The sequence below is a fragment of the Phocoena phocoena genome, chromosome 4, assembly GCF_963924675.1.
Source record: "Phocoena phocoena chromosome 4, mPhoPho1.1, whole genome shotgun sequence".
Classification (NCBI taxonomy): domain Eukaryota; kingdom Metazoa; phylum Chordata; class Mammalia; order Artiodactyla; family Phocoenidae; genus Phocoena; species Phocoena phocoena.
This window is the reverse complement of record NC_089222.1, coordinates 24638022-24660086: the sequence shown is the minus strand read 5'-3', so window position 1 is coordinate 24660086 and position 22065 is coordinate 24638022. Positions and strand designations below refer to the sequence as shown.

Below are 22065 nucleotides of genomic sequence, written 5' to 3'. Positions count from 1 at the left end.
ATTTGTGGTTTACACTGAACCACTTTGTCAAGGAAAGGTAACAGCAGCTCTGTCCTCTGCTTTAACTCTTTTTGAGCTGCAGTATTAAAGTCTCACCTTCCCTCTTGGTTCCCTGTTGTAGCTAGTGCCGATTTGATTTCCTGTTGTGTTTAAAATACCAAAGGGTTATAAACAAAGTTACAACACACAGTTCCTGCTCTTAGGAGTTTACAACTGAGTTACCTTTATTGTAAAATAAGTTTTTGTTTTGTTTTTTCCTGAGCAGCCTCTTAATGCAAAGTGCTCTCCTGGCCACAGCCAGGGTAAGAGATCTTAGCTCTTTAAGAACATTTGCAGTGCTACCTTCTTTAAGAATATGGCGAAAGAGTACTTGTCAATTCGAAAAGGTCTTTTACTTCATTTTTCTGACTGAATTGCTTCTCCTTCTCACCTTTCTGGCTTGAAGTATTTCAAAACCTATAAAAAAGAGTTCAGAGAATACTACATTGAACAGCTGTGTACTTTCTCCTAGATTCAAATGTGTTTTACAGTGTTTACATTACCATCCTCTACAAACTATTTTTCTTTTTGGCTGACCAATGTGAGAGTTGGTTGTGATGTAATAACCTGTCATCCCTAAATACTTCATCATTACCTCCAAAGATAAGGAGTATTCTCAAATGGAAACACAATGCAGTTATCACACAGGAAATTTAACATTAACCCAGTGATATTTTCTAATACTTGGTCCTCAATATTCACCTCTTATCTCAGTCTTTTTTTGTTTTTAATCTCAGTCTTGAATAACTTTTTTTTTCAATCCAAAATCCAACCAGAGATAAGGCATTGCCTTTAGCGGTCAGTCTGTTTAGTCTCCTTTAATCTAGACCATGTTCTTCATGACACTAAGAGTTTTTAAAAGTATGGAAGAGTTAAATAGACTGTCCTGCATTTGGAGGTTGTCAGATTATTTACTTATGATCAGGTTAGGTTAAATATTTTTGGAAGGCGTACTGAAAAAGGGGGGGATGTGTCTTCCTCAGTGCTCAAACTGAAGTTGTCCCTATGTTGTTCAGTGGGATAAATTGCTTTTTAAAAAGAATATCACGAAAACACTTGAGCTGCTATATTTTAAGCCTTCCAAAAATCCAAGTTTTTATTTGCATTCTAGCATCTGTTTGTGTGGAAAATAAGATCTGTGCTTCAATATTTATACTACTTTCCCTGAGGACTTTCTCTTATTGCCATCAACTAGCTTCTACTGTGGCTGATCTTTGCTTAAATTAAGATCCAATTTTTTAGTATCAGTATTATCAAGAAGAAAATACAATCTGACTTATTTTAAGTAGTGTTTGTTTTTTTCTAATCTTTAAAGCAAAAATGCCATTTTATTATTATTAGATTATAATCTTTTTTCCCTTTAAGTAAAAAAATACTAGAAAATCATCCTGGTAATGCTTTATTTATTAGCTCCAACTGTGTTATTAAAATGCTAAGCCCAGTTGTTTTTCTTAAAGATTATATTAAATGATTTCTTTTTCATATGATAATATTATAAAGAAAAACTTCCTGGGCTTTTAAATGTATCTTTTCTATCTTTATTTTTAGCTGCAGGACTAGAGATGAATCAAATTGTCGGTCTTGGCATCTCAACACAGAGAGCAACTTTTATTACGTGGGACAAGTAAGTGCATTGTGCAATAAGAACTCTAATGCTGGGTTCATACCACGGTGAACACATTGCTGAGAAACCTGTTTGGGTAGTTTTAAATTTTTGAAGTAAGAACAGTTTTGCTTGGTTAAGAGGGATGAAGGTGGACCTACTTTCTGGCTTAATTAAATATGCTCGCTGCCAACATTGTTCTCAATGGTGAAAAACTGAAACCATTTCCACTAAGATCAGGAACAAGACAATGTTGCCCACTCTCACCACTGTTATTCAACATAGTTTTGAAAGTTTTAGCCACAGCAATCAGAGAAGAAAAAGAAATAAAAGGAATCCAAATTGGAAAAGAAGAAGTAAAGCTGTCAATGTTTGCAGATGACATGATACTATACATAGAGAATCCTAAAGACGCTACCAGAAAACTACTAGAGCTAATCAATGAATTTGGTAAAGTTGCAGGATACAAAATTAATGCACAGAAATCTCTTGCATTCCTATACACTAATGATGAAAAACCTGAAAGAGAAATTAAGGAAACACTCGCATTTACCATTGCAAAAAAATAATAAAATACCTAGGAATAAACCTACCTAAGGAAAAAAAAGACCTGTATGCAGAAAACTATAAGACACTGATGAAAGAAATTAAAGATGATACAAACAGATGGAGAGATATACCATGTTCTTGGATTGGAAGAATCAACATTGTGAAAATGACTCTACTACCCAAAGCAATCTACAGATTCAATGCAATCCCTATCAAACTACAAATGGCATTTTTCACAGAACTAGAACAAAAAATTTCACAATTTATATGGAAACACAAAAGACCCTGAAGCCAAAGCAATCTTGAGAAAGAAAAACGGAACTGGAGGAATCAGGCTCCCTGACTACAGATTATACTACAAAGCTGTAGTAATCAAGACAGTATGGTACTGGCACAAAAACAGAATTATAGATCAATGGAACAGGATAGAAAGCCCATAGATAAACCCACGCACATATGGTCACCTTATTTTTTATTTATTTATTTTTTTGTGGTACGCGGGCCCCTCACTGTTGTGGCCTCTCCTGTTGTGGAGCACAGGCTCCGGACACGCAGGCTCAGCGGCCATGGCTCATGGGCCTAGCCACTCCGCGGCATGTGGGATCTTCCCAGACGGGGGCACGAACCCATGTCCCCTGAATCGGCAGGTGGACTCTCAACCACTGCGCCACCAGGGAAGCCCTGGTCACCTTATTTTTAATAAAGGAGGCAAGAATATACAGTGGAGAAAAGACAGCCTCTTCAAAAAGTGGTGCTGGGAAAACTGGACAGCTATATGTAAAAGAATGAAATTAGGGCTTCCCTGGTGGCAGCAAAAATGAACTCAAAATGGATTAAAGACCTAAATGTAAGGCCAGACACTATAATTATAAGGCAGAACACTCTGTGACATAAATCACAGCAAGATCCTTTTTGACCCACCTCCTAGAGAAATGGAAATAAAAACAAAAATAAACAAATGGGATCTAATGAAGCTTAAAAGCTTTTGTACAGCAAAAGAAACTATAAACAAGGCAAAAAGACAACCTTCAGAATGGGAGAAAATATTTGCAAACGAAGACAAAGAATTAATCTCCAAAATTTACAAGCAGCTCATGCAGGTAAATATCAAAAAACAAACAAACAACCCAATCCAAAAATGGGCAGAAGACCTAAATAGACATTTCTCCAAAGAAGACATACAGTATCCTATCCGCTGCAGATCTCTTTTCATCTCCACCATTCAGGCTCAGGGACCCTGCGACCTCGGAGCTCCTCCTGTCTCCTGTGAGCCGAGATGGGCACTTACAAGTACTTCCAGGAGCTGTGGAGGAAGAAGCAGTCAGACATGATGCGCTTTCTGCTCAGGGTGCACTGCTGGCAGTACCGCCAGCTCTCAGTGCTGCACCGGGCCCTGTGCCCCACCTGGCCTGACAAGGTGCGCAGGCTGGGCTACAAGGCCAAGCAAGGTTATGTGATATATCGTGTTTGCATGCACTGCGGTGGCCACAAACGCCCGGTCCCAAAGGGCGCCACCTACGGCAAGCCCGTCCACCATGGTGTCAACCAGCTCAAGTTTGCCTGGAGCCTTCAGTCTGTTGCTGAGCTATCAGAAGAAACCCTGACACCCAGTGGATCACCAAACCAGTCCACAAGCACAGGGAGATGCGGGGCCTGACGCCTGCAGGCAGGAAGACCTGTGGCCTCGGCAAGGGCCACAAGTTCCACCACATGATCGGTGGTTCTCGCCACGCAGCCTGGAGAAGGCGCAATACTCTCCAGCTCCACCGCTACCGCTAATATAAGTAATGTTTGTAAAATTCTTACCTAATAAACAGTTTAGGACATCCAAAAAAAAAAAGAGAAGATATACAGATTGCCAACAAAGTCATGAAAGGATGCTCAACATCACTAATCATTAGAGAAATGCAAATCAAAACTACAATGAGGTATCACCTCACACCAGTCAGAATAGCTATCATCAAAAAACCAACAAACAATAAATGGTGGAGAAAACAGAACCCTCTTGCACTGTTGGTGGGAATGTAAATTGATACAGCCACTATGGAGAACAGTATGGAGGTTCCTTAAAAAACTAAAAATAGAACTATCGTATGACCCAGCAATCCCACTACTGGGCATATACCCTGAGAAAGCCATAATTCAAAAAGAGTCATGTATCACAATGTTCACTGCAGCTCTACTTACAATAGCCAGGACATGGAAGCCACCTAAGTGTCCATCGACAGATGAATGGATAAAGAAGATGTGGCACATATATACAATGGAATATTACTCAGCCACGAAAAGAAACAAATTGAGTTATTTGTAGTGAGGTGGATGGACCTAGAGTCTGTCATACAGAGTGAAGTAAGTCAAAAAGGGAAAAACAGACACCATATGCTACCGCATATATATGGAATCTAAAAAAATATATGTTCTGAAGAAACTAGGGGCAGGACAGGAATAAAGATGCAGACATAGAGAATGGACATGGGGAGGGGGAAGGGTAAGCTGGGACCAAGTGGGGGAGTGGCATGGACTTATACACACTACCAAATGTAAAATAGATAACTAGTGGGAAGCAGCCCCATAGCACAGGGAGATCAGCTCAGTACTTTGTGACCACCCAGAACGGTGGGATAGGGAGGGTGGGAGGGAGATGCAAGAGGGAGGATATATGGGTATATATGTAGATGTATAGCTGATTCACTTTGTTATAAAACAGAAACTAAGGCACCATTGTAAAACAATTCCAATGAAGATGTTGGAAAAAAAAATGCTTGCTGCATGTCAGCTGGGCCTAACTTATATAAAGTAATAGTAATAAAAAGACTTGCTTTCATTAAAATTCAAATAAGCATGGATTGAAGATCTGAAAATTTAGTTTATACCTAAAGAGATTCAGGAGAACCTGAAAAATTTCAAAAACACAAGACTATATAATATGAGTTATATTTTCAGTCTACTCCAAATTTAATACTGAAGTACCTACAGCATATGAGGTATGTATGGATTAAACACAATAATAATACCATAATGGCTACATATAGTGATTACCTGTGATACTTCCTTCAGGTTCCAGTATCCTTACAACAAACCTGTTATTTAGTTGTTAAGTGTATTTTTACAGAGAAAGAAACTGAAGATCAGAGAAATAAGTAACTTATTCAAGGTCACTCAGTTAATTAATCAAGCCAAGATTCCAAATTATCTTTTTAATCCCAAAGAATATGCTCTTTCCACTATCCCCATATTGCGTTCAACATGTGTTTCTTGTCTTAAAAACAATAACAACAGAAATGCTGTAAAATGTTTCTCTGTTACAAAGCCCTAGATTCCAAAGAGCACCTTGAGCTTGGGGCAGTGGGGAAGAAAAGTGGTGGATGTGGAGGATAAGGGTGAATTCATGCACACTTGGCCTTTAATTCAGTGTTAGGAAGGAGGAAGAAGTTTAAATTTTCCAGTATTTGACTGGGTGGGATCAAGATGGTGGAGTAGGTAAACCCTGAGCTCACCTTCCCCCAGAAACACATCAAGACTACAATGACATATAGAACAGCTCTCTCTGAGAACAGCCTGAAGACTAGCAGAATGGCTCTTCTACAACCAAGTTTATTAAGGAAAGTGGAGTCTGGTAGGAAGGAAGGAGAAGTGATCTAATCGGGACCCACACCCCTAGTGCTAAGAAATAAGAAAATATTTATTTGAAGGAAAAAAATCTCACTGATATATGTAAATATATTGTGAAGGCAGTTGATCAACCACTTAAGTAAGCTACTATGAAGGTTAAAAGACAAAATTGTAAAATCAACCATTAATCAACTATAACTACAATAAACAGTTAAGGGGTATTCATAAAAATGTAAACTATGACACCAAAACATAAAATGTTGGTGGGGGGGTTTAGTAAAAAAAAGTAGGGCTTTTAGAATATGTTTGAACTTAAATGACTGTCATTCTAAAACAAGTAGATATATTTATAGATATGAACCTCATGGTAACTGCAAATCAAAAACCTACAGTAGATACACAAAAAGCAAAGAGAAAGGAACCCAAACATAATACTTAAAAAGTTATCAAACCCAAAGAGAAGAGATTAAAAGAAGAAAAGAACAAAGAAATACAAAAACAACCAGAAAACAAGTAACAAAATGGCAATAGATACATACCTATTGATCATCACTTCTAATGTAAAATAGACTAAATGCTCCAATCAGAAGACATAGGGTAGCTGATTAGATTAAAAAACCAAGATCCATGTATATGCTGCTTACAAGACACTCATTTCAGAGCTAAAGACACACCCATTGACAATGAAGGGATTAAAAAAGATATTTCATGCAAATGGAAAGAAAAGCTGGGGTAGTGGTACTCATATCAGATAAAATAGACTTTAAAACAAAATCTATAACAAAAGACAATTTAGGACATTAAATAATGATAAAGGGGTCAATCCAAGAAGAGGATATTAGACTTGTTAACATATATGCACCCAATACATTTATGCACCCAATATATAAAGCAAATATTAACAGACATAAAGGAAGAAATTGATAGTAATACAATAATAATAGGAGATTTTAATTACCCCATCACATTAATGAATAGATCATCCAGACAGAAAATCAATAAGGAAACATTGGCTTTAAATGACATTTTAGACCAGATGGACTTAATAGATATCTGTAGAATATTACATTCTAAACCAGCAGAATACACATTCTTCTCAAATGCACATGGAACATTCTCCAGGATAGGTTACGTGCTAGGCCACAAAAGAAGTCTCAGTAAATTTATGAAGATTGAAATTAAATCCAGCATCTTTTCTGACCACAGCAGTGTGAAACTAGAAATCAATAGCAATAAGAAAACTGGTAAAAACACAAAAAAGCGGAGACTGAAAACATACTATAAAAAAGCCATTGGGTCAACAAAGAAATTAAAGAAGAAGTCAAAAAATACGTTGGGATGAATGAAAATAGAAACACAACGTCCAAAATCTATGGGACACAACAAAACCATTTCTAAGAGGGCAGTTTATAGTAATAGAAGCCTACCTCAAGAAAAAAGAAAAATCTCAAATGAACAACCTAACTTTCCCTCTAAAGGAATTAGAAAAAGAAGAACAAGCAAAGTCCAAAGTCAGTAGAAGGAAAAAAATAATAAAGATCAGAGTGGAAATAAATAAAATAGAGACCAAAAAACATAGAAAGGATAAATGAAGCTAAGAGCTGTTTTTTTGAAAAGATAAACAAAATTGATAAACTTTAGCCAGACTCATTAAGAAAAAGAGAGTGCTCAAATTTAAAACATAAGTAATGAAAGAGAAGTTACAACTGATAGAAGTTACAACTGATATCACAGAAATACAATCATAAGAGAATAATGCAAAAGTGATATGCTAACAAATTGGACAACCTAGAATAAGTGGATAAATTCCGAGAAACATACAGTTTTCCAAGACTGAATCAGGAAGAAACAGAAAATCTGAATAGATTGATTGTTAGTATTGAAATTGAATCAGTAATCAAAAGACTCCCAACACACAAAAGTCTGGGACTAGATGACTTCACAGGGGAATTCTACCAAATATTTAAAGAAGAGTTAATATGTATGCTTCTCAAAATGTTTCAAAAAATTAGAGGTGGAATTCCCTGGTGGTGCAGTGGTTAAGAATCTGCCTGCCAATGCAGGGGACATGGTTTTAGCCCTGGTCCAGGAAGATCCCACATGCCACGGAGCAACTAAGCCTGTGCACCACAACTACTGAGCCTGCGTCTAGAGCCTGCGAGCCACAACTACTGAGCCTGTGTGCCACAACTACTGAAGCCCACGTGCCTAGAGCCTGTGCTCTGCAACAAGAGAAGCCACTGCAATGAAAAGCCCATGCACCACAATGAAGAGTAGCCCCTGCTCGCTGCAACTAGAGAAAGCCTGTGTGCAGCAATGAAGACCAATGCAGCCATAAATAAATGAATAAACAAACAAACAAATAAATAAAAGAGGAGAGAACACTTCCCACCTCATTCTATGAGGCCAGCACTACCCTGTTACCAAAATCAGATAAAGATACTACAAAAAAATTTACAGGCCCATATAGCTGATGAAATAGATGGAAGAATCCTCAACAAAATATTAGCAAACCAAATTCAACAATATGTAAAAAGGATCATACATCATGATCAAGTGGGATTTATTCCCGGGATGTGAGGATGGTTCAATATCTGCAAGTCAATTAACATGATACACCACAGATACACCACATTAACATAACCAAGGATAAAAATCACATGATCATCTCAATAGATGCAGAAAAAACATTTGGCAAAATTCAATATCCATTCGTGATAAAAACTGTCAACAAAGTTGGCATAGAAGGAACAAACCTCAACATAATAAAGGCCATCTGACAAACCCACAGCTGGCATCATACTCAGTGGTGAAAAGCTGGAAGTTTTTCCTTTAAGATCAGGAACAAGATGAGGATGCCCACTCTTCCCAGTTCTACTTAATATAGTATTGGAAGTCCTAGCCACAGCAATCAGACAAGAAAAAGAAATAAAAGACATTCAAATTGAAAGGGAAGAAGTAAAACTACCACTGTTTGCAGATGACGTGATACTATATAAGGAAAACCTTTGACTCCACCAAAAAAAAGCTACTAGAATAAATGAATTCAGTAAAGTTGCAGGATGCAAGATTAATATAAAGAAATTTGTTGCATTTCTGTACACTAATAACAAAAGAAATGAATCCCATTTATAAATCAAAAAGAATAAAATATCTAGGAATAAATTTAATGAAGGAGGTGAAAGACACATACTCTGAAACCTATAAGACATAGGTGAAGGAAATTGAAGAGGATAGAAATAAATGGAAATATATCCCATGTTCATGGGTTAGGAGAATTAGCATTATTAAAATATCCATACTACCCAAAGCAATCTACAGATCTAATGCAATACCTATCAAAATACCCATGACATTTTCACAGAACTAGAACAAATAATCCTAAAATTTGTATGGAACCACAAAAGACCCTGAATAGTAAAGCAGTCTTGAGAAAAAAGCACAAGGTTAGAGGTGTCTCTGCTCTCTGACTTCAGACTATACTACAGAGCTAAAGTAATCAAAACTGTGGTATCAGTACAAAAACAGATACATAGATCAGTGGAACAGAATAGAGAGCCCAGAAATAAACCCACGCACACATGGTCAATTAATCTATGGCAAAGGAGGCAAGAATATATAATTTTTTAAAAAGACTGTTCAATAAGTGGTATTGGGAAAACTGGACCAACTACACATAAAAGAATGAAATTAGAACATTTTCTCACACTATTTACAAAAATAAACTCAAGATGAATTAAAGACCTAAATGTAAGACCTGAAATCATAAAACTAGAAGAAAACATAGGTACTACACTTTTTGACATTGGTCATAGCTATATTTCTTTGGCTTTATCTCTTTAGGCAAGGGGAATAAAAGCAAAAATAAACAAATGGGACATAATCAAACTCAAAAGCTCTTGTACAAAGGAAACCATCAACAAAACAAAAAGGGAACCTACCAAATGGGAGAAGATATTTGCAAATGATACATCTGGTAAGGGTTTACTATGCAAAATATATAAAGAACTCATACAACCCAACATGAAAAAAAAATAGCCAACCCAATTTAAAAAGGGCAGAGAATCTGAACAGACATTTTTCCAAAGAAGACATACAGATGGCCAAAAGGCACATGAAAAGATGCTCAACATCACTTATCATCAGGGAAATACATTTCAGAACCACAATGAGATATCACCTCATACCTATTAGAATGGCTATTATCAAAAAGAAAAAAAGTAGCAAATGTTGGCAAGGATGTGGAGAAAAGGGAACCCTTGTGCTCTGTTGGTGGGAATGTAAATTGGTGCAGCCACTATGGAAATCAGTATGGAAGTTCTTCAAGAAATTAAAAATAGAACTACCATATGATTTAGCCGTTCTACTCCTGGGTATTTATCTGATGAAAACACTAATTTGAAAAGATATATTTACCTCAGTGTTTATAGCAGCATTATTTACAATGGCCATGACATGGAAGCAACCTAAATGTCCATCAATAGATAGAAGGATAAAGAAGATGTGTTATATATATAGAAACATAGGACTATATATATATGTGTGTGTATATATATATAAAAGATATATATATATATAAAAAGGATGAAATTTTGCCATTGGAAACAACATGTGTGGACTTGGAGGGTATCATGCTTGGTGAAAGTCAGACAGAGAAAGACAAATACTGCGTTTCACTTAATATGCAGAACAAATTAAACATATACAAACAAATGAACAAATAGAACAGATACTGAGAACAAACTAGTGGTTACCAGAGGGGAGAGGTGTCAGGGTTGGGCCAAGATAGGTGAAGGAGATGAAGAGCTACAAAATACCAGGTGTAAAATAAATAGGTTACAAGGATGTTATGTACAGCACAGGGGATATAGACAATATTTTATATTTTTCTATGGCATATATTTTATAAAAATATTGAATTACTATGTTGTACACCCAAAACTAATATAATATTGTAAGTCAACTATACTTCAGTTAAAAAAAATTAGTTCAATTTAAAAAATTAACTTACCACTATTTCTGGTCTTGATGTTTGGGAGGACGTGAAAGAAATTATAGAGAATATAAGAGGAGGAATGAGATAGGTGGTGATGAGGGTGGGTAGAAGGAAACATGATCAAGTGTTTGGTTTGGGACATGTGAATATGGAGATATCCCACAGGTTTAGGCAGGCATGGCTCATTTCCTCCAGAGAGGTACTCTTCCTTTTTCTTGTTTTGTTTTGTTGTTGTGTTGTTGTTTTTTTTTTTGGCTGCACCGTGGGACATATGGGATCTTAGTGCCCCAACCAGGAATGGAACCCACACCCCGTGCATTGGAAGCACAGAGTCTTAACAACTGGACCACCAGGGAATTCCCTAGGTACTCTTTTTTTTTTTTTTTTTTCAGCTGCATTGGGCCTTTGTTGCTGTGCACAGGCTTTCTCTAGTTGTGGCGAGTGGGGGCTGCTCTTTGTTGTGGTGCGCGAGCTTCTCATTGCAGTGGCTTTTCTTGTTGTGGAGCTCAGGCTCTGGGCATGTGGGCTTCAGTAGTTGTAGCATGCAGGCTCAGTAGTTGTGGCATGTGGGGTCAGTAGTTGTGGTGCATGGGCTCAGTTGGTGTGGGATCTTCCCGGACCAGGGATCTAACCCGTGTCCCCTGCATAGGCAGATGGATTCTTAACCACTGCACCACCAGGGAAGTCCTCTTGCTCATTGTTGAGAGAAAAGAGAGACAGATTTGACCCTGTGGAACAACATATTGTTCATCCAGCCCCAGCCAGTGCCTGCTCTTCCCAGCTCATTGTTTTTTCCTCCAGCGTCCATGGTGCATTCTGTCATCATGGCCATAGAAACTTTGTTTGCCTTAGAATTGCTGTTAGGATGTCTAAAACTTTGAACTTTTTTTTTTTTTTTGCGGTACACGGGCCTCTCACTGTTGTGGCCTCTCCCGTTGCGGAGCACAGGCTCTGGATGCGCAGGCTCAGCAGCCATGGCTCATGGGCCCAGCCGCTCCGCGGCACGTGGAATCCTCCCGGACCGGGGCACGAACCTGTGTCCCCTGCATCGGCAGGCAGACTCTCAACCACTGCGCCACCAGGGAAGCCCTGAACTTTCTTTTTATTTTTCTCCTCGTTCCCTCCCACCCCTCAGATGCCAGAAAACTCTTTTTGTTTGTTTGTTTTCATTTCTATTACTCTAGGAGGTGGGTCAAAAAGATCTTGCTGTGATTTATGTCAAAGAGTGTTCTTCCTATGTTTTCCTCTAAGAGTTTTGTAGTGTCCGGTCTTACATTTAGGTCTTTAATCCATTTTCAGTTTACTTTTGTGTATGGTGTTAGGGAGTGCTCTAATTTCATTCTTTTACGTGTACCTGTCCAGTTTTCCCAGCACCACTTATTGAAGAGACTCTTTTCCCCATTGTATATCCCTGCCTCCTTTATCATAGATTAGTTGATCATAGATGCATGGGTTTATCTCTGGACTTTTTATCCTGTTCCTTTGATCTATATTTCTGGTTTTGTGCCAGTACCATATTGTCTTGATTACTGTAACTTTGTAGTATGGTCTGAAGTCAGAGAGTCTGACTCCTCCAAGTCCGTTTTTTTCCCTCAAGATTGCTTAGGCTATTCAGGGTCTTTTGTGTCTTCATACAAATTTTAAGAATTTTTGTTCTAGTTCTGTAAAAAATGCCATTGGTAATTTGATAGGGATTGCATTGATTCTGTAGATTGCTTTGGGTAGTATAGTCATTTTCACAATACTGATTCTTCCAATCCAAGAACATGGTATATCTCTCCATCTGTTTGTGTCATCTTTGATTTCTTTCATCAGTGTCTTATGATTTTCTGAATACAGATCTTTTACCTCCTTAGGTAGGTTTATTCGTACGTATTTTATTCTTTTTGTTGCAGTGGTGAATGGGATTGTTTCCTTAATTTCTCTTTCTGATCTTTCATTCTTGGTGTATAGGAATGCAAGAGATTTGTGTGCTTTAATTTTGTATCCTGCAACTTTACCAAATTCATTGATTAGCTCTAATAGTTTTCTGGTGGCATCTTTAGGATTTTCTATATATAGTATCATGTCATCTGCAAACAGTGGCAGTTTTACTTCTTTTTCAATTTGTGTTCCTTTTATTTCTTTTTCTTCTCTGATTGCCATGGCTAGGACTTCCAAAACTATGTTGAATAATAGTGGCAAGAGTGGACATCCTTGTCTTGTTCCTGATCTTAGAGGAAATGGTTTCAGTTTTTCACCATTGAGAATGATGTTTGCTGTGGGTTTGTCATATATGGCCTTTATTATGTTCAGGTAGGTTCCCTTTATGCCCACTTTCTGGAGAGTTTTTATCATAAATGGGTGTTGAATTTTGTCAAAAGCTTGTCTGCATGTATTGAGATGATCATATGGTTTTTATTCTTCAATTTGTTAATGTGGTGTATCACATTGATTGATTTGCATATATTGAAGAATCCTTGCATCCCTGGGGTAAATCCCAGTTGATTATGGTGGATGATCCTTTTAATGTATTGTTGGATTCTGTTTGCTAGTATTTTGTTGAGGATTTTTACATCTATATTCATCAGTGATATTGGTCTGCAATTTTCTTTTTTTGTAGTATCTTTGTCTGGTTTTGGTATCAGGGTGATGGTGACCTTATAGAATGAGTTTGGGAGTGTTCCTTCCTCTGCAATTTTTGGAAGAGTTTGAGAAGGATATGTGTTAGCTCTTTTCTAAATGTTTGATAGAATTCACCTGTGAAGCCATCTGGTCCTGGACTTTTGTTTGTTGGAAGATTTTTAATCACAGTTTCAATTTCATTACTTGTGATTGGTCTGTTCATATTTTCTATTTCTTCCTGGTTCAGTCTTGGAAGGTTATACCTTTCTAAGAATTTGTCTGTTTCTTCCAGGTCGTCCATTTTATTGGCACAGAGTTGCTTGTAGTAGTCTCTTAGGATGCTTTGTATTTCTGTGGTGTCTGTTGTTACTTCTTTTTCATTTATAATTTCATTGACTTTAGTCCTCTTCCTCGTTTTCTTGATGAGTCTGGCTAAAGGTTTACCAATTTTGTTTATCTTCTCAAAGAATAAGCTTTTAGTTTTATTGATCTTTGCTATTGTTTTCTTTGTTTCTATTTCATTTATTTCTGCTCTGATCTTTATGATTTCTTTCCTTCTACTAACTTTGGGTTTTGTTTGTTCTTCTTTCTCTAATTGCTTTAGGTGTAAGGTTAGATTCTTTATTTGAGATTTTTCTTGTTTCTTGAGGTAGGGTTGTATTGCTATAAATTTCCCTCTTAGAACTGCTTTTGCTGCACCCCATAGGTTTTGGATCATTGTGTTTTTGTTGTCATTTGTGTCTGGGTATTTTTTTATTTCCTCCTTGATTTCTTCAGTGATTTCTTGGTTATTTAGTAATGTATTGTTTAACCTCCATGTGTTTGTGTTTTTTCCACCTGTAATTGATTTCCAATCTTATGGTGTTGTGCTTGGAAAAGATGCTTGATATGATTTCAGTTTTCTTAAATTTACCAAGGCTTGATTTGTGATCCAAGATGTGATCTATCCTGGAGAATGTTCCGTGTGCACTTGAGAAGAAAATGTAATCTGCTGTTTTTGGATGGAATGTTCTAGAAATATTGATTAAATCTATTAGGTCTATTGTGTCATTTAAAGCTTATGTTTCCTTTTAAATTTTCTATCTGGGTGATCTGTCCATTGGTGTAAGTGAGGTGGTAGAATCCCCCACTATTATTGTGTTGCTGTTGATTTCCTCTTTTATAGCTGTTAGCATTTGCCTTATGTATTGGGGTGCTCCTATGTTGGGTCCATATATATTTATAATTGTTATATCTTCTTCTTGGATTAATCCCTTGATCATTATGTAGTGTCCTTCCTTCTATCCCGTAATATTCTTTATTTTAAAGTCTATTTTATCTGATATGAGTATTGCTGCTCCAGCTTTCTTTTGATTTCCATTTGCATGGAATATCTTTTTCCATCCCCTCACTCTCAGTCTGTATGTGTCCCTAGGTCTGAAGTGGTCTCTTGTAGACAGCATATATATGGGTCTTGTTTTTGTATCCATTCAGCTAGCCTGTGTCTTTTGGTTGGAGCATTTAATCCATTCACATTTAAGGTAATTATCAATATGTATGTTCCTAGGACCATTTTCTTAATTGTTTTGGGTTTTTTGGGGTTCTTTTTTTTTTTTTGCGGTATGCGGGTGTCTCACTGTTGTGGCCTCTCCCATTGCGGAGCACAGGCTCCAGACGTGCAGGCTTAGTGGCCATGGCTCACGGGCCTAACCGCTCCACGGCATGTAGGATCTTCCCGGACCAGGGCACAAACCCGTGTCCCCTGCAACGCCAGGCGGACTCTCAACCACTGCACCACCAGGGAAGCCCTGGGTTTGTTTTTGTAGGTCCTTTTCTTCTCTTGTGTTTCCCACTTAGAGAAGTTCCTTTAGCATTTGTTGTAGGGTTGGTTTCGTGGTGCTGAATTCTGTTAGCTTTTGCTTGTCTCTAAAGCTTTTGACTTCTCCGTCAAATCTGAATGAGATCTTTGCCGGGTAGAGTAATCTTGGTTGTAGGTTCTTCCCTTTCATCACTTTAAATATATTGTGCCACTCCCTCATGGCTTGTAGAGTTTCTGCTGAGAAATCAGCTGTTAACCTTATGGGAGTTCCCTTGTATGTTGTCATTTTTCCCTTGTTGCTTTTAATAATTTTCTTTGTCTTTAGTTTTTGTCAATTTGATTACTCTGTGTCTTGGTTTGTTTCTCCTTGGGTTTATCCTGCCTGGAACTCTCTGCGTTTTCTGGACTTGGGTGGCTGTTTCCTTTCCCATGTTAGGAAAGTTTTCGACTATAATCTCTTCATATATTTTCTTTGGTCCTTTCTCTCTCTCTTCTCCTTCTGGGACCCCTATAATGGGAACGTTGGTACATTTAATATTGTCCCAGAGGTCTCTTAGGCTGTCTTCATTTCTTTTCATTCTTTTTTCTTTATTCTGTTCCATGGCAGTGAATTCCACCATTCTGTCTTCCAGGTCACTTTTCTGTTCTTCTACCCCAGTTATTCTGCTATTGAGTCCTTCTAGTGTTTTTCATTTGAGTTATTGTATTGTTCATCTCTGTTTGTTTGTTCTTTAATTCTTCTAGGTCTTTGTTAAACATTTTTTGCATCTTCTCGACCTGTACCTCCATTCTTTTTCCAAGGTCCTGGATCATCTTCACTGTCATTATTCTGAATTCTTTTTCTGGAGTGTTGCCTATATCCACTTCATTTAGTTGTTTTTCTGGGGTTTTATCTTGTTCTGATACATAGTCCTCTGCCTTTTCATTTATCTGCCTTTCTATGAATGTCGTTTTCGTTCCACAGGCTGCAGGATTGTAGTCTGGTGAAAAAGGCTATCTAAGAGCCTTGTGCAAGCTTCCTGATGGGAGGGACTGTTGGTGGGTAGAGCTGGGTGTTGCTCTGGTGGGCAGAGCTCAGTAAAACTTTAATCTTCTGTCTGATGATGGATGGGGCTGAGTTCCCTCGCTGTTGGTTGTTTGGCCTGAGGTGACCCAGCACTGGAGCCTACAGGCTCTTTGGAGGGGCTAATGGCGGACTCCAGGAGGGCTCACGCCAAGGAGTACTTCCCAGAACTTCTGCTGCCAGTGTCCTTGTCCCCGCGGTGAGCCACAGCCACACCCTGCCTCTGCAGGAGACCCTCCACCACCAGCAGGTAGGTCTGGTTCAGTCTCCCTTGGGGTCACTGCTCCTTCCCCTGGGTCCTGCTGGGCACACTACTTTGTGCATGCCCTCCAAGAGTGGAGTCTCTGTTTCCCCCAGTCCTGTCAAAGTCCTGCAGTCAAATCCCGCTAGCCTTCAAAGTCTGATTCTCTGGGAATTCCTCCTCCCATTGCTGGACCACCAGGTTGGGAAGCCTGATGTGGGACTCAGAACCTTTACTCCAGTGGGTGAACTTCTGTGGTATAATTGTTCTCCAGTTTGTGAGTCACCCACCCAGCGGTTATGGGATTTGATTTTATTGTGAATGCACCTGTCCTACCATCTCATTGCGGCTTCTCCTTTTTCTTTGGGTGTGGGGTAGCTTTTTTGGTGAGTTCCAGTGTCTTCCTGTCGATGATTGTTCAGCAGTTAGTTGTGATTCTGGTGCTCTCGCAAGAGGGAGTGAGCACATGTCCTTCTACTCTGCCATCTTCTGCCTATTCACCGAAACTCATTTTTTTTTTTTAAACTCTTTTCAGTCCTTGAGTTTTCTTCATATGCTTCAGGTTAAATTTTTTTTCAACATATTTGATCAGTGGTTGTGTTTAGCCTGTTTTCTAAAACAACTGTAAATGATAACTCCTCCGTTTTGGTTGTTTTAAATTCACTTTGTTCTAAAAAAAAAAATCTTGAATTGTTTTCTTTCTTCTGACACTGTGTCTCTCAGGGAGGCTTCTGCCAACTAACCTCAGATCAGGTGTGTGCCAATTAGTAGTATAAGCCATGAGTCCCTGCACTGGGATACACTTGGTAACTGTTTGAGGGCTCATCGCAAGTAAGGCATTGTGCTAGTTGCTGATTTGAATAGAAAGATGCATCAGAACAGCAGCCCTCCAGGAATTTACAGTCTCATAATGCAAGTACCTAAATTAGTCTGCATTCACTCAGCACCAAATATATCTTTCATTGTGGCACTTGCTACTTGTATTAATGGTTCTTAGCAATTATTTATGGCATAAAATAGATTCAGAGCCAAGAATGGTACACTGTGTTAGAGAGGTTTAAGACAGTTCATTTACAATACTGCATTCTTGTTTTCCCTCTCTTTTTCCTTTTACTGTTGATAGAGCTAAAACAAACATAAGTCACCACAAGTGAATGTTAAAACATGGGCTATTACTTGAGATCAGCATTATATATCATCTTCTATCATGTTATGAGTTAATGATGCCACATTCACTTTGTGATCTTCTCCCCTCTTTGTTCTTCAGCTACACCAGCCTTTAACACATCATGCCCCATCCTGCCTTAGCACCTTTGGACATATAATACATTTGGTTGGGAATGTTCACCCTCCTTGTTTGTTCCTACTTATCCTTTGGAGCTCAGTTCTGTTGTCACTTTTCAAAGAAGGCTTTCCTGACCTCCCAGACTAGGTAGAGTCTCCCCGTTAAGACACTCATGGTACCCTTCATGGACTTGTTCCTTTTGTAAGTAAGCAACTGAGTAATTGATTATTTGTTTGACTTCCCTGTTAGAAAATATATTCATAAGGGCAATGATGCCATGTCTCTGTTCACAGCTGTATCCCCAGCTTCTGGCAGAAATTGCTGTATAAATATTTGATGAAGCAGTGAAAAAATCAGATTTAAGTGTGTAAGTAGATGCTGTTGTAGAATGGCTCCAAAGAATCATATATCAATAGATTTCATTTCTGACAAACCCAGTCTGATAGTTCTCAGTAGCAGAGCAGCGTTTATTCATTTCTCAATCAAATACCTCTTTCGTATCTGGGCTAGGTGGTGAGAATCTGAAAGTGAATTCACTGTTCCCTCAGGAGGCTCACAGTCTAGTGTTAGATACAGACGTGTACATAGTGAGGGTGCAGCTGACAGACGTCTGCTCTGCAGGACTGCTTTCTACCTTAATGAGGGAGCCGGAGGGGGTGACTGAATAGCCTAGAAGTGGGAGTTAGGGAACGTTTCACAGAGCCAGGTCTCGAAGGATGAGTAGGAGTTCCCTTAGTGGAGAGAGCAAACCACTGGCAGAGGCAGGAGATGCAAGAGCATGGTGCGTCTGAAGCATCTAAAGGACTCTGGAAGGAGTTCCCTGGCGGCCCAGTGGTTAGGACTCCGTGCTTTCACTGCTGAGGACGCGGTCCAGTCTCTTGTTGGGAAACTAAGATCCTGCAAGCCGTGCAGTGCAGCCAAAAAAACTAAAAATAAACAAGATAAAGGGCTCTGGAATTCAAGCAGTGACATCGGGAAGGCACCACACCCAAGTGTTCTCACTCCTTCCTGACTCTAACCTCATCTCTGACCAACCCTCCTGCTATGCTCTGTGCTGCAACCACCCCGCGGCCTGCTTCTTGAACGCTCTCCACCGATTCCTGCCTTCGAGCTTTGTGCCTGCTGCTCCCGCTGCCTGGAGCTCTGTTACCCAAGATCTTCCCTTTCTCATCATTTGGAGCTCACTTCAAAGATCACTTCTTCTAGGGGACCTTCCCTGACCATTTTATTTACCTGTGACTTTACCATTTTATTTTCTTCCTATCACTCATCACTAAAATTTTTCATATCTAAAATCACTTCATGTCTAAAATTTTTATTTACTTGTTTACACATTTTAAAAATTACATCTCTCCCATAGAAGTAAGACATTCCATGAGTGTTGGGACTTTCATCTGCCCTGTCCTCACAGGGTCCTTCACACCCGAGTACAGTACCTGGCACATAGTAGGCACTCAAGGCTTTGATTGCGATGAACCTGGAGAGGAACGCAGGGACCCAGACCAGAGAAGACCATTGGTTGTGGTAAAGAGTTTACCCCTAATAAGCAGTGGGAAACTCAAAAGCTGTTAAGCAGGAGAGCAGTGTGACCAAATTTATATTTTAGAAAGAGTATTCTTAAAGCAGCACGGACAGTGGGTTTGAGGGGAATGAGGCTGAAACTGGAAGTCTCTTTGAAAGCTGTTGCTTATTCAGGTCTCTGATCTGATATCAAAAAGACACCTCAGGACTTCCCTGGTGGCACAGTGGTTAAGAATCCACCTGCCGATGCAGGGGACACGGGTTCAAGACCCTGGTCCAGGAAGATCCCACATGCCGCGGAGCAACTAAGCCCGTGTGCCACAACTACTGAGCCTGCGCTCTAGAGCTTGCGAGCCACAACTACTGAGTCTGCGTGCTGCAACTACTGAAGCCCGCGCGCCTAGAGCCCATGCTCCACAACAAGAGAAGCCACCACAACGAGGAGCCTGCGCACCACAACGAAGGAAGTCCTCGGAGATCCAGTGGACTTGGCGCTTTCACTGCTGAGGATGAGGGTTCAATCCCTGGTCGGGGAACTAAGACCCTGCAAGCCACTTGGCCAAAAAAAAAAAAAAAAAAGAAAGCAACACTAAATAAATAAATAACTACATTGATGAACATAGTGAATGTAATTTTCATGAATGATTGGGAATCTAAATTGCATTTGAATTGTATGTAGTTGATGTAGTAGGAAGTGATATGGAAACTGAGAGGGCTTAGTTGGGTGGGGAGGTATCGTGGGTCAAAGATGGGGAGATTTAAGCAAGTTGAGAGAAGACAGTTGCAGGAATGTTTGCGAAATGAAGTTATAGAAGAGACAGGAAGGCATGGATAAAGAGAGTACAGGTGGAGGTGCCAGCATTAGACTTGGAGAGGGAAAGCTTCTCCTCTGACCCAAGAGTGAGATGCACCATCGCTGTAGGTGTAGCTGGAGGAGTAGAGAGTTGAGGAAAGTCATTTCCTGTGTCCTTACTTCCCTTGAGAAACAGGAGGCAAGTGGTGGCCTAGGGCTTGAGAAATCTAGTGAAAAGTTAGATGTGCCATTGGTGGGGAATGGAGAGGAAACTAATTAGGGGCAAGAGAGAGACTTTCATCATTTTAAGTGACTTTGAGAGAGCAGACGAGCTTGTATCTCATAGGTAATGGTACCAATTCACAAGGCTATGGGACTTTCCTCCAACTCCTCTCAATGGTTCTGACATTGAAAGTGAACCCAGAAGAAAGTTAGATTAATCCCAGATTAGGTATTGAAAAGGTACATAGTTAACTTGTAAGTCAAGGGGTAGAGAGTGACATCACCAAAATAGTGGAGTGGGACGCTATAGGGGTTGGTCCCTCCACCAAAGCAATTGTTGATTTGGAGAGATTGGAATAAGCTCTTTCAGAACTCTGGAACCTGATCCGACCTTATAACAGCTAGGGGACTGCTGGATAAAGGTAGAGGCTGCTATCCTTGGGTAAGAGAGGACATGTGCAAACCAGCCACCAGCCTCCATTCTTCAGCCCTACTGCACATGTGGGGAAGGCGGCCCACATTCCAGGAATGAGGGCTGAGAACTTTGTCCTACCAAAATGTGGGCCTATGTACTTTGGTAGAATTTGCAATGCCCTGCAGAATTGGCACAGATGCTTACCTAGGTTCTGGCCCTCTCAGCTGCAGCTGCTTCCTTTGGCAGCGTCTGTTGGAAGATTTAAAGGGCCAGTATTTTTGGGGGGTTTTCGAGGCCACACATTTTAGAAAATGTTCATCAGATCACTAGCCGATCACAGAGAAAACATAACAGACGTTTCAGAAACTTCAGCGACCACACACCAACAAGGAATACATACTTTGCCAAAGTCTTTGGAAAAGTCACAAATTGACAGCCCTCAGCCAGGAAGAAATGGCAATCCCTGAGGAGTGGGAAAAGCAGATTTCTAGAGTTATTACACTTATTTTCAAAGGAATAAAACTTGAAAAAAATCTCACTTACCTGAGTTAAGTAATTAGTCAACTTAAGGAATGTTTGAATTTATCTGTTAAAAACTGAAACTATACATTAAGGTATAATACTACACATTACAAAAACTGTATAAAACCATACAGTTCAGGATTCATGCCTTTCCTTAAAACCTTTTCAACTCCCTTAATTACTCTGTCTTTCCTGTAAACGGCACCTCCCAGTATTCAACCTCACAAGTTATTAAAGCAAGGTGCATTTTTATACCTTAATCTAACAAAAAGAAAAATCAATGTGTGTGAGATTATGACAGATTTGTTTCACTCATGCATTACTCTCATATTCTATAATATATTCATGTTTGCTTTCATCTAAAATTAATGTCTCCAAATACTTATTAAGGAAACCTGTTGTTCCAAACACTGCCCATGCACCATCTGGAAGGGGCAGCCTAGCTGAGAAGGCATTTAACTGTGTGGCATTAAAAGTGTTAAAACAATCAGTATGCAATATTGATTATAAGAGCATTTGAGGAGCTGGAAAATTGTCTTACTCTTTGACTTAGTAATCTCACACTTAGGAGCGAAGGAGATTTGGGGGAAATAACTCAACAGCAGTGCCTCAAAACGTAACCTTCGGAAATAGGGTCACTGCAGATGTAATTATTTAAATTAGGATGAGATCATAATGCAGGATGAGGTGGACTCCTCATCAAATATGACTGGTTTCCTCATATGAAGACTGCCATGTGAAGACAGACACAGGGAGAACACCATGTGAAGAAGGAAAGATTGCTGCAAACTACCAGATCCTC

General features: G+C 39.3%; 1 protein-coding gene and 1 pseudogene across 1 annotated transcript in view; both read left to right on the top strand.

Moving 5' to 3' along the window:
* Positions 1-22065, top strand: part of GK5 (glycerol kinase 5) — a 71878-nt gene that overhangs the window by 6352 nt on the left and 43461 nt on the right. Inside the window, exon 3 of the mRNA XM_065876431.1 lies at positions 1588-1663. Within this exon, the coding sequence (XP_065732503.1) occupies positions 1588-1663 (76 nt within the window). The remainder of the gene's footprint in view (positions 1-1587; positions 1664-22065) is intronic.
* LOC136122462 (large ribosomal subunit protein eL15-like) lies at positions 3468-3970 on the top strand (annotated as a pseudogene).